This window comes from Miscanthus floridulus, chromosome 9 (assembly GCF_019320115.1).
Source record: "Miscanthus floridulus cultivar M001 chromosome 9, ASM1932011v1, whole genome shotgun sequence".
NCBI lineage: Eukaryota > Viridiplantae > Streptophyta > Magnoliopsida > Poales > Poaceae > Miscanthus > Miscanthus floridulus.
In genome coordinates this window covers 11,791,898-11,803,936 of record NC_089588.1, presented here as the reverse complement: position 1 = coordinate 11,803,936, position 12,039 = coordinate 11,791,898, and the positions used below count along the sequence as shown (strand labels likewise).

Below are 12,039 nucleotides of genomic sequence, written 5' to 3'. Positions count from 1 at the left end.
CTAAGTTGTGAAGATTAGAGCCGGAAACATGTATCCACCTTTGTAAGTATTGCAATTTTACCAAGGATGTTTTGGTCCCAATGAAATTATTGGTGTGGTCCCACCAGTTTCACGCAGAAAACTTGCTTAAAGTGGGTCTAGATACAAACTTAAATGATTGTGTAAGGGCGTGTTTGGTCGGAGACCAAAGCTTGTCATGCCAAAGGTTGATCATGCCACAGTTTCTTCAGCAGTTGTTTGATTTACTGTCACAGCTATGGCACGTCGAACTTTTCTAGCACCATGTCCCACATGTCATAGACTCATTTTCGTGCCAAAACTTGCCACGGCTTCGATTTTGCTCACCATACTTTCTATGACAGCCACAGTTTGCCGAAGGTTAGACATGGCAAGTTTTGGTCACCAAACAAATATGCCCTAAATGTCTATCTCTAATTGATAACGGGCAGAAAAGTTGTTTTGATGGAATAATAAGATAGTAGTATTATATTATTCATGGCACATTTAGAAGGAACACGGAACAAGAGAACATTTCATTTCAACCCAAACGGGATTTCAAAAGTGGATCTTGAAAGCTCATGTTTCGGAACTCAGACAAACCAAACAAGCCCTTATTCAATCCGACTCCGACCCAAAATGTTCGAGGGGAAGGCCCAATAGAAAAGGCACTACTGGCAGTAGCAGTTTAGCACTAAGTATATTACATACATTTTTTTTCTAACAGCAGTGCTAATGCCCGGACGTCTAGACAGACGCCCGCGTCTGGACGCTCACGCCTGCACTCCGTCTCTCCCCACGCACCTGCATCCCGCGCCCGCCTATGCAGGACCCGCGCCGCCCGACTGCACATGGAGAGTCCCCGCTCGCGCCCCTTCGCTTCTCAGGCGCATGCACGCGGCCAGCATCTACAGCAGGTGGCTATGCCAGCATCCAGAAGAGGGGGAGGTGCGGTGGATGCCTAGCCGGCACTGGGAGGAGGAGGAGACACCGAGGCGAAGGTGAGGCAATAGAAAAGCGAGGACATAGATGCAACATGCGATCTATTTTTGAAACATCCGGATGCAACACTTGCAACATACGTCTGAAGGTCGATGAAACACATGAAATATGCATCTGAAACATTAGCTGCAACACCAGATCTATTTTTAAAACATCTAGATAAAACACTTACAACATACGTACGAAATAGTTAAAACACTCGAAACATGCATATAAAATACTTGCAAAAAACACCTGAAAAACACTTCATATGTGTGAAAAGATATGCAACATCCAGATAAAACACTTGCAAACATACGTCGGGAAAACAAGATGAAACATTTGGAACATAAACTTAAAACATACGTGTATAGCCATTGCAACACGTCCAACATTTCGATCTACTTTTGCAACATCAAGATGAAACACTTGCAACATCCAGATGAAACATCTGAAACACTTGAAATATACTCTTGCAACATGGGCTTTGCTTGGACGAATGGAGGCATACGCGGCGGTGCATCGACCTTGCCGTGCTGCAGTGACACGGGCAACTCATTGGCGGGCGCTGCGTCACACAAATCTCGTCCCCCTCACCTGCTTGCTAGAGCATCCATCGTGGAGGCTCGCCGGCTCGGTGGAGGCGGCCACAGCGTGCCACCTTGGTGGAGGCGGTCGCGGCGAGTAGGCCGGCCGTGGCGAGGAGGCAGCGCGGTGGAGGTGGGCGAGGTAGTCTAGGCCCGGTGGGGAATGCGACGCAAAGGAGGTAGCACGGGGAGACAGCATGGAGGAGGCCGCAGGAGATGGGGCATGGCGTGGCGGGGGCGTGGCGCTGAGGGGGACCAGCGACGGCTAGGTAGAGTGGTGTGGGCGGATGGGCACGGAGACGCAGCGAGCATCTGGCCGCACGGACGAGACGACCAGATAGGGTCGCTAGGCGAGCGGCGCGTGCGGGAGTGAGCGGAGTGAGGCGTCCGTGCATCCGAACATCTTAATTATATCATTATCGTTTCTCTAAACATTGGAAACTTTCCACGTGTATGTATGTTGGCCCCTGATCCTGAAATAGCTCAAATGTTCTTAGTTACTGCTGCTGCTTTTTTTAGGGATGGCGGCAATATATATCTTGGAGGCGGTCTGTTCGGCTGGTATTAAAGCCGGTTGAAAAGCCGACTGAAGCTGATTTGTTGTGAGAGAATAGTACTGTAGATTCTAGCTGATAAGTTCAAGCGAACATGCCCATGCAGCTGAATTAGTGCTGCAGTGCTGCGCATAGCTTATAGTACCTTTATATCGATGTCATCGAGTGATTAAACGCTTGAAAAACAATCTCAAAAACAAAGAATAACTAATTGTGCTTCATACACCGATTTGGCAGTCTGCTAGTACACTCCGGCCATCAGCAGTCCATTTGCAAACAATATTGTCTTCTTCTCCCCGGCCAGAGTCACCTCTGGAATATATAGCGTTTATTAGCAGTAAACCAACTTCGTGTTGAAGCTCTTCAGTGTGTAAATAAAGCTGTCTCAGGAGTCAGGACTGACTGTCTCTCTCTCTTTATTAGTAATTATTGGGTACTGCTAGCTGGGCAAATTGTTGTCCTGGTCTTTAACAAAGACCAATTCCTACGGTATGTAGTGTACGGTATGTAGTGAGGACCAACCATCTTTATTCTTCACAAAAAAGAGCTATCTCGGGAGTTCATGGAATGCATGCATGAAGCTTTGGACAAGAGACAAGTAAGGATACAAAGAAGCAAAGCATAAGCACCAATGCGTTACTTGTTCAAATTTTAGGTGACAAAGAAGCAAGGAATAGAATCATGAGTGCTTTTAATTTGGAGGTGAACAAACGAAAGCCATAAATCATCCTCTTGTCTGATACCGACCATACTCTTGTCTATAAACTTATAGCCAAGCCTATAATAGTTCAACTTAAGGCAAACTTATTAAGAGACAACGAGAGGCCTCACTTGGCGTTGGTGTCGGCGCGTGCAGTGTGTTTGTGGGGGAGACGACCAGACGAGACGAGAGAGAGAGAGATGGGAGGCCTCACGAGTGCTGTGCACTGGTGGGAGGAGTCGCAGCTGCGCGTCCTCGTCCTCAGCAGCATGGCCATCCAAATCTTTCTCTTGGTCTTTTCCTCGTTGCGTAGGTTTGCTATTCCTCGATGGGCCAGATCCATAGCGTGGATGGCATACCTCGCCGGTGATGCTGTGGCCATCTACGCCCTTGCCACACTCTTCAACCATCATGAGGAGGATCAAGGTGGTGGTGGAGGAGGCGGCCGCAGCGCCGCGGCTGGCATGCTAGAGGTGATGTGGGTGCCCGTCCTCCTACTCCCCCTTGGCGGACAAGACAGCATCACTGCTTACAACATCGAAGACAATGAGCTATGGAGCAGGCACCTGCTCACTGTGGTGTCTCAGGTCACCGTGGCCATCTACGAGTCTGATCGCTGGCCTGAAACTTGGCTGAAATTGGCTGAAAACACTGTTCTGGCTAAAATGTTGTGAGAGAAAAACACTGTTCCGACTGAAAAAAGAAGTCAAGCCAAGTTTCAGACTAGCCGAACGACCCCTACGTCTTCTGCAAGTCCTGGCCACCAGGCGGTGACAAGAGGCTATTGCAAGTAGCAATCCTCTTGTTCATCCCCGGGGTTCTCAGATGCTTCATGAAACCATGGGCTCTCAAGAGTGCGAGCATTTGTAGCCTTTGTCAGCTCATCGCCTACTGCAAGACAAAAACAAGACCAAGACATGTATCCGCTCTAGGAATCACGACTACACAAAAAGTTTTACAAGGCGTTTCCAAAATGGCCTCTGAGGCGGGTGGGCCTGTTGCCTGCCTCGGTTATTCGTGGCAGGGCAACCGGCCCAGCAACTGCCTCAGTTAATGCTTAACCGAGGCGGGCAATATAACAAAACCACCTCGGTTAATGCCTGTTAACCGATACGGGCATCCTAAGACAACTGCCTCGGTAAATCATTAACCGAGGCGGGCATTCTAACTCAACCGCCTCGGTAAATCAGGCCCAGCCGGCTAGCCCACACCAGCCCACTACCATCACCAATATATAAATGAAATCAGAAACCCTAACAGTCACTCTCCCTCTCTTCTCTTTGCCGCAGGATGCGCCCTTCTCTCCGCGGCGCGCTCGGCACCGCGACCGTGACTTCCCTCTCCTTCCCTCGTGACTTCCCTCCTTCCCTCGCGACCTCCTCCATCTCTCAACGGCGCCCCTCTCCTCCACTGCGGCTCTCTTCCCCACAGCGCCCCTCTCCCCCACGGCGTGGCCTCCCTCTCCATCCCTCGGCGTGGCGGCGAGGCCTCCCTCTCCCTTCGACAGTGCGGCCTCACTCTACCTCCGGTGAGCGGAGCAGCGGCGGATCGGGTGGCTCCCTCTTCTCCCTCCCTAGCTCCGCGGATCCGGTGGTGGAATGCATGGGGAGGCCAGATCCGCCGGTGGGGAGGCCAGATTCGGCGTCGACTCCCTCTTCTCCCTCTCCGACGGGTGCGGATTAGGCGGTGGCTCACGCGTGGAGGCTGGATCTGGCTTCCCCGGCGGCGGATCGAGCGGCGGGGAGCGTGTGGAGGCTGGATCCAGCTTCCCCGGTGGCGGATCGGGCGGCAGGGAGCGCGCGGAGGCTGGATCTAGCTTCCCCGGCAGCGGATCGAGCGACGGGGAGCCTGCAGTGGCGCCGGCGGGGAGCTTGCAGGGGCGGCAGCAGGGAGCGTGCAGGGGCAGCAGTGGGGAGGCCTAGATCCAGGCCCAGTTGGGCTGCGGCTTTTTTCTTTTTTTGTTTTTTTAATTTAATTTACCGAGGCGGGCATTTTAACGGCCTCGGTAAATACCTGATTTACCGTGACCTTTTGGCCGTGGCAGTTGTGATGCCCGCCTCGAAAAATCAGTTTTGATCGCCTCGGTTAAGATTCCTGTAGTAGTGAATACGTGAAACGAGCCAAGAATTTTGTGGATCAGGAGTGCGAGGACAGTCCTCCAAGACCCAAGGAGCACGGTGAGCCCTAGCTATACACATACTAGTAGCATATATAATCCAGCTAGCTAGTATTATTATTATTATATCTAATTTGTTATCTGTACGAAATTTTTATTAAAGAAAGCATTATCTTACTGTTACAGAATTAAAGTTCATAAAAGAGCCTCTATGTTAATCTCAGTAAGACGCACTAGAAAAAAAAACGCAAATCCTACAAATTCACAAAATACTAAGAAACATCTTACCTTTAGTTTGGTATAGACTCTAACAATTATCATCACAAAAAAAACTATCCACCTGAAAAAAAAACATAAAGGAACCTCCTAAATTAAATTTACATTGAAATTATCCACATATGTCATTATAAAATATAATTAAAATAACCTCTAACATTTTTTCCTGTATCGAAAGATAATTAAAATAACCTCTAACATATCCACAACATGTCTATTTATTCTTTTCCTATCAAGCAGTACATATTGCTGGCCTACTGCTACATAGAAGGGTATAAATATCATTTTACCTATCACTTGACACCTTTAGTGCATCAAATGGACAACAGTGCCATTTAGGGAAGAAATTTTCAAGTCGGTGCTAGATAAGGAAGTTCAAGATTTTCAATGCCTTATACGAAAGAGTGATTTGTTTAAGTGCCAAATAGATAATTCTCTCTAGAGCTATTGGGCCTTAGGGGTATGGTCTATTGTGCTCATCCCGAATATGAGGAATGGGGATGAAATACGGGATGTTTCCAACCAAATACGGGATCCCGAGAAAACGGGCGAAATGAAGGTTCTCTCGTTTCTGTCCTGCTCCCGTAGAGCCTCAATCCACATATTGACCTGTTTTCGGATTTTTCCGAGAATACAAAAATGAGCGGGTCAAATGTAGAAAACAGGACGGGTCTAGTTGAGATTTAACCCATCTATTTTCAACCCTATCTATAGGTTTGCAATATGCCAATACCCATTTTTTTTAAAAAGCCATCAACTGCACACAAAGTGATCTAAATCATGGTCATATTTAGGTTGCTTTCTGACACATGATTACCCTCTGAGATGAAACAAAATGGAGAATTAGAGGAGCAAAACTTATTAGTTGGCACCAATGATTGCAATATTTAAGAAATACCAGTTTGCACAATCCATATTTTCGAAGTACCAGTACGCACATGAAACTGACAAATTAGTTTTGCCGTCTTACAGATAAGAAGAGCAATGTTAAGATCCCAACTAAAACAGAGTACCGAATTATCTGTGCAACTCAAAGTAAAAAGATCTACAACCAAGTCCAAATTGTAACCAAATACCAATAGAATTATCATCATTCAATATAGAAGATTGTAAAATGTGAATAAAACTGGCATTTGGTATTTTCGGTGTTCAAGACTACATTGAGACTTTAGTGATATCACTATAGCTTCAACATTGTTTTAAGGATGCAACATCTCACATACTAGAGCCATGACTATTAAGACAAAAGTCATATGTTATCAAACAAACCAATTTAATGACAAGATTAGTTCAATTCAGAGATGTCTAAAACATCATATAATTAAGATGTCTAAATAGGAGCTCGACGCACAGGAGTTGGGGCGGTGGAGAGAAGAAGCAAGATTGAATGGATAAGGCTATGGTTACTAGTTGTTGCTCATATACTCTGACCTGTTGCAATGGGCTCTTTTTCATTTTTTATTGATCCACAAGCGGGACTTCTCGTGCCTATTTTTTCGCTAAAAGCTCAAATGTTTTCTATAAGCATTGTTTTCTTTCAATGTTTCGTTTGGTGTAAAACAACTCATCAGCTTATAGAAGTGTAGCTTTTTAAAATTTTCTTCTTGTGTGCTGTAATGATACATTTTGGCCCCCTTCAAATTTTGGAATTTTTCAAGAATATTTGGGTATTATTACTTTATTAGTTTTTAGAAAGAATAAAGCGACTAAGAAAATATTATGTAAGGTACACATACATTTGAATTTTAGCACAAGGAGTTCAAATGCTTAGTGTTTCTAATAGATAGGCATAAATGATTTACGATATATTGGTGATAAAAAAATCATAATTATTTCTTATATGAATAAACATATGAAATTAAGGCACTTTTAAATTTACATGTAAGAAAGCTAATGTTAGCTATTCATCGATCACCTTGCATCTTCCTAATAAGGAGTAGGGAAGTCCACTAAAAGGAAGGCCATGTGAATCATATGATTACTACAATTCAATTTTTGTCGACAGAATATGCTCGGCAGTCCACCGAGGGGTATCCCGCGATGGTAGATTTGTCGGTGGGAGTGCGCGTGATCAGGAACCGGATGGTGACACAAGGCGCAGAGACAGCGATTTAGACAGGTTCGGGCCGTCTGATCGACGTAATACCCTACGTCCTGTGTCTTTGGTGTATTGTATTGATCTGCAAGTAGATCCGATCTGATAGATCACATCCACTAGAGGACCCCTATCTCTCCTTATATACTCTGGAGGAGGTAGGGTTATAAGTAAAGTAAGCCTATTTGGTACTATACAATGTCTTGCGGTGCACGCCGAGCAGCGCCGTGCACGCCTTAACCTTGTGGGCCGGGCCACCCCTAGGGGGCGCAGCCCATGTCTTGGGGGCCATACCCCCACAGCTAGTCCCTGAGCCTGACAGTAGGTGATGTAGTCACGTGGTGCCAGGGTTAGAAAGTAGAAAACCAGCCGAGCAGGTAGCCTTGAGATGAGAACAAGCACATTCACCGCAAGGTGAAGTGTGCCCACTTAGTCCCCGAGCCTGCTGGAAGATGAAGAATGAATCTTGTAGCAGGGTCAAAGAAGTCTGAAAGCTTGCCGACGTCGTCTGACATGCGCGTATCAAGACCCCAGACGTGTTGCCCAAGATCAGCACCCTGATCCGAACAGCATGGAGCAACTTGATAGTACACCGACGAGACGTAGCAAGATCCGAGCACCAAGGAGTCCCCAGCGTAGGCGGCGATGACCGAGCAGCGAGGAGTCCCCGGCGTCGGCGGCGATGACCGAGCACCGAGGAGCGAGGAGTCCCCGGCGTCGCTGGCGATGACCAAGCACCGAGGAGCGAGGAGTCCTCGGCATCGCTGGCGATGACCGAGCACCGAGAAGTGAGGAGTCCCCGACGTCGTTGGTGATGTCCGAGCACCGAGGAGCGAGGAGTCCTCGACGTCGCCGGCGATGATCGAGCACCGAGGAGTCCCCGGCGTCGCTGGCGATGTCTGAGCACCGAGGAGCGAGGAGTCCCCGGCGTCGCTGGTGATGACCGAGCACCGAGAAGTCCCTGGCGTAGGCGGCGACGTTCGAGCACCGATGAGTCCCCGGCGTAGCTGGCGACGTTTGTGCGGTGAAGTGTGCCCACTTAGTCCTCGAGCACGATGAATCCGAGCGCTGAGGAGTAACCGGCGTAGCTAGCGATGAAGCACGAGCGGCGAACAGTCCGATCAACCGGTCGACGACGGAGTCCATGAACCGAGCGGTCCGACCAGTTGATCGGTGGGGAAGCCCGAGCACTAGGTGATTCGATCACCTGGACAATGATCCTGCAATGCAAACATGTAGAACAGGTAGTACATGACGCACAAATAAATAAACTCCGGAGAAAAATCAGCAATGGTGATAAAACAGCGTATGTAGTTCAGCGATCAGTTGGCGTGAAAAATATATTTATGTTTAATATAAACCGTCCGAACAGTTAGTGTGTAGCTGAGTCTCCAGCCCTAGCTAGCCCATAGTCCATAACGTCGAGCGCGGAGCCCGTGCACGTGTAGGAGGAACAGGCGTGACCAAGGAGCCGCTGCCGACCACCCATAACGCAGAGCGCGGAGCCCGTAGCACGTGTAGGGAGGAGCTGGAGACAGGGCCGTCTCTGGAGGCGTCCGAGCATCAACATGACTGTTCGAGGGTTCGAAAAATCGTTTGGAGAGCAGATATGGAGAAAACAGCTTGGAGAAATATTATGGCGATATACGGACATTGGAGAATATTTAGAAGAATATTAAAGCGTGACTTAGCTTAATTGTCGCCATGTGGAGTAGTCGACGAGGGCCGTCTGGAATGGCGGTGAATCGGTAGTGAGCGGTCGGCGAGGGACGACGAGCACGACGGCAAGTCGGTGGCGTGTGGTCGACGAGGAACTTCTCGTAGTACTTGTCGTAGTTGCGCTTAGCGCACAGTTGATCGACCGAGGCGACGATGTTTTCTGGTCGGCGACGACGGAGTTGCCCAATCCTCGAACTTTCCTGCCGGTTGTCATAGCGGCAGTCGTAGTCGTCGTAGCGCCGTTCTTCGCGGCGATCATCGTTGCGATGCGGCAGGCTTGCTTGATGGTTCGGGCGGCTTGTCTCGACGGCTTGACATGTTCTGCATGGTGTCCGAGTACATAAACAGCTGGAACGGCCGGTGCATGCCCACGGGAGCTCCAAATTCTTGATTATTTTTGGACGGACACGTTGATTGGTGTTGGTTCAGTAACTTCCTTTATTTGCATGCGGCCAACATGCACGTACAGATGCAATACTGATCGAATCTCGCAGAGTCGCGACGGATCCCGATACAGTGGCAGCAACTCCCGGAGACCGATCAAAGGCTGAGGCAAGAGCGGACCTCGAACTCCAAGGCGCGGAAGGCGAAATCCACAGGCGGCTTTGTGTTTGGGCATGGCTGTCCTGCTCCTGCCCGCTTGATTGCCGTCGAGAGCGTCGGGTAGGCCAGGGACGCCATCGTAGCTGTCGGAGTTACTGCGAACAACATTGATTTTGAGATCCCATCTTGCTCGCCATGGGATCAAGCGCACAGCCCCTACCTGGCACGTCAACTGTCGACAGAATATGCTCGGCAGTCCACCGAGGGGTATCCCGCGATGGTAGATTTGTCGGTGGGGGTGCGCGTGATCAGGAATCGGATGGTGACACAAGACGTAGAGATAGCGATTTAGACAGGTTCGGGCCGTCTGATCGACGTAATACCCTACGTCCTATGTCTTTGGTGTATTGTATTGATCTGTAAGTAGATCCGATCTGATAGATCATATCCGCTAGGGGACCCCTACCTCTCCTTATATACTCTGGAGGAGGTAGGGTTATAAGTAAAGTAGCCTATTTAGTACTATACAATGTCTTGTGGTGCACGCCGAGTAGCGTCGTGCACGCCTTAACCTTGTGGGCCGGGCCACCCCTGGGGGCGCAGCCCATGTCTTGGGAGCCATACCCCCACAATTTTCCTAATGAAAACTTTTGGAGATATTATAATTATGCATTTGTGATGATATAAAATTTTATTACAGCACAATACCAAAGTATTTTGGATGATACAATTATGAAAGACAAGAATTGTCATAAAATCGTCATAAATGTGCCTGTGAAGTAGATTATGATGACTTTTGGCTACAATCAGTGACACATTGCATTTTCTGTCATTAAGCTGAACTAGCTTTTGAAAACACGTCATAAATAGAAAGATTTAACAACGATTTGATCCATCATCATAGATCACCACATTTCTTATAGTATATATATAGTTCCTTTTTTCCCTTGGTCAAAATTTCATATTCAAATTTCAATTAGAGACGTTAAAAATAATCAACCAACATCGACTATAACCCCTACCATAACTAAATCTTCAAAAGTTACTTCTGCTACACTTGATATTTTTCTCCTAATTTGAAAATAAAAATAGAGAAAATAGGAAAGTTGATATAAAGTTCGGGTACTATAGGTGGGATCATTACTCATTACTAGCTTCAAAACAAAAATTAGGAACTAATCTGGTAGGAGATGATGGTCTTTTCTCCTAGAGTAGAAACTGTGAATTCTTCTTCAATATTTTTTTTCTAAAATACAAAATTCATTGTAGTTATTACCGATGGAAATCTAATGTTCCTAAATTCTATGGCCTATCTTGGTCTAAACGATTCGCGATAAATAACTGGTTATTTGTCCGTGAGTTCAACTCCACCGACTATAGCATTGGGGGGAGTTCTCGTATCAATCACTTCCATTCCTGCCATCAACCCATCTTTAGCTCTCATAGCCAAAGCTCCAACTCGATTATTTTCTTAACAATTGTTGTACCCTGCAAGTCACGTTAATTTGCTTATCAACAATGTCTTGACTCTTGTTGATGGACTAGTTATAAATAATTCCCATCGACTTATTAATGTGCTTAACTATATATTTGGCCCCCGTATATAGGCAACAATGTTGTGGACGACGTGGCAACACCTGCAGCTTCTATGGAGGATGGCAATCATCATTTTCCATCAAAAGAATGCCGCTTATGTGCACAACTCTTAGAACCATTAAGGATTTTGATGAAACAACTTGATCAATGGAGACAAAGAAATAGAAAACGGCTTCAAGAGCTTGGTGAGGCCTCCTGCGATCCCACCTCTCTCTCTCTCTCTCTCTCTCTCTCTCTCTCTCTATATCTATCTATCTATCTATCTATCTATCTATCTATCTATCTAGGCAAGCTCGAGGGCGACGAGGCAACAATGACATGGCCGGCTTCATCATCACAACAAAAATTCTCCATCGCAAGAAGGAGAAGGATGCTTCTGTGCACTAGTCATTGAGCAAGTAAGACAAGTAATGAAAGAAAATGATCAAGTCAGCAAATATCTTCGACTGCTCGGTGAGGCCTCCTACAGGCTATTTGTCAACCTAACATCTCCCTATCGTCTCCGCCTCGGTATCCTTAAGTATTTCTAGGGCATTAGCGAGGAGAGAGCATATGGCCACGTGCAGAGAGGGCTCGCCGCTGCGTTCCACCTTCTCTACACCAAACTAAAGACCGCAGGCTTTACCACGCAAACTGATTTGGCAAAGGAGTTGAAAACTGTTAGTGACGGGCTCTACCATATGGTGAAGCTCAATTGTCGCGCATTCATACGGAATTCATGTTGGGTGCTGCCATTGGCTTCCATCGGTCTCTTCCACCACCGGAGTCACATCGAAGAAGCACATGATAAACATGATGATGATGGTATTGATGTCAAGATTACGTATGCCATATTCTGTTGTACTGCTATTCTAGAGATTGATTCTGGGCTTCCT

At 47.2% G+C, this 12,039-nt stretch overlaps 2 protein-coding genes across 2 annotated transcripts; both read left to right on the top strand.

The window, feature by feature from the left end:
* Positions 1-3,019: 3,019 nt before the first annotated feature.
* On the top strand, positions 3,020-3,873 carry LOC136479236 (uncharacterized). The gene is made up of 2 exons (XM_066477170.1): positions 3,020-3,418; positions 3,556-3,873. Exons 1-2 carry the CDS (start codon positions 3,020-3,022, stop codon positions 3,871-3,873), a joined length of 717 nt encoding a protein of 238 aa, XP_066333267.1.
* Positions 3,874-4,417: 544 nt separating this feature from the next.
* LOC136479235 (glycine-rich protein 5-like) lies at positions 4,418-4,741 on the top strand. Its single transcript, XM_066477169.1, has one exon. It carries the CDS (start codon positions 4,418-4,420, stop codon positions 4,739-4,741), a length of 324 nt encoding a protein of 107 aa, XP_066333266.1.
* The last annotated feature ends 7,298 nt before the right edge of the window (positions 4,742-12,039 follow it).

What these genes read in the sequence shown, in the direction of transcription:
- LOC136479236 (XM_066477170.1), top strand. Translation starts at nt 3,020, where the DNA reads ATGGGAGGCCTCACGAGTGCTGTGCACTGGTGGGAGGAGTCGCAGCTG. An exon ending in TGTCTCAGGTCACCGTGGCC is followed by an intron (nt 3,419 to 3,555) that starts ATCTACGAGTCT and finishes TAGCCGAACGAC; the next exon opens with CCCTACGTCTTCTGCAAGTC.
- LOC136479235 (XM_066477169.1), top strand. Translation starts at nt 4,418, where the DNA reads ATGCATGGGGAGGCCAGATCCGCCGGTGGGGAGGCCAGATTCGGCGTC.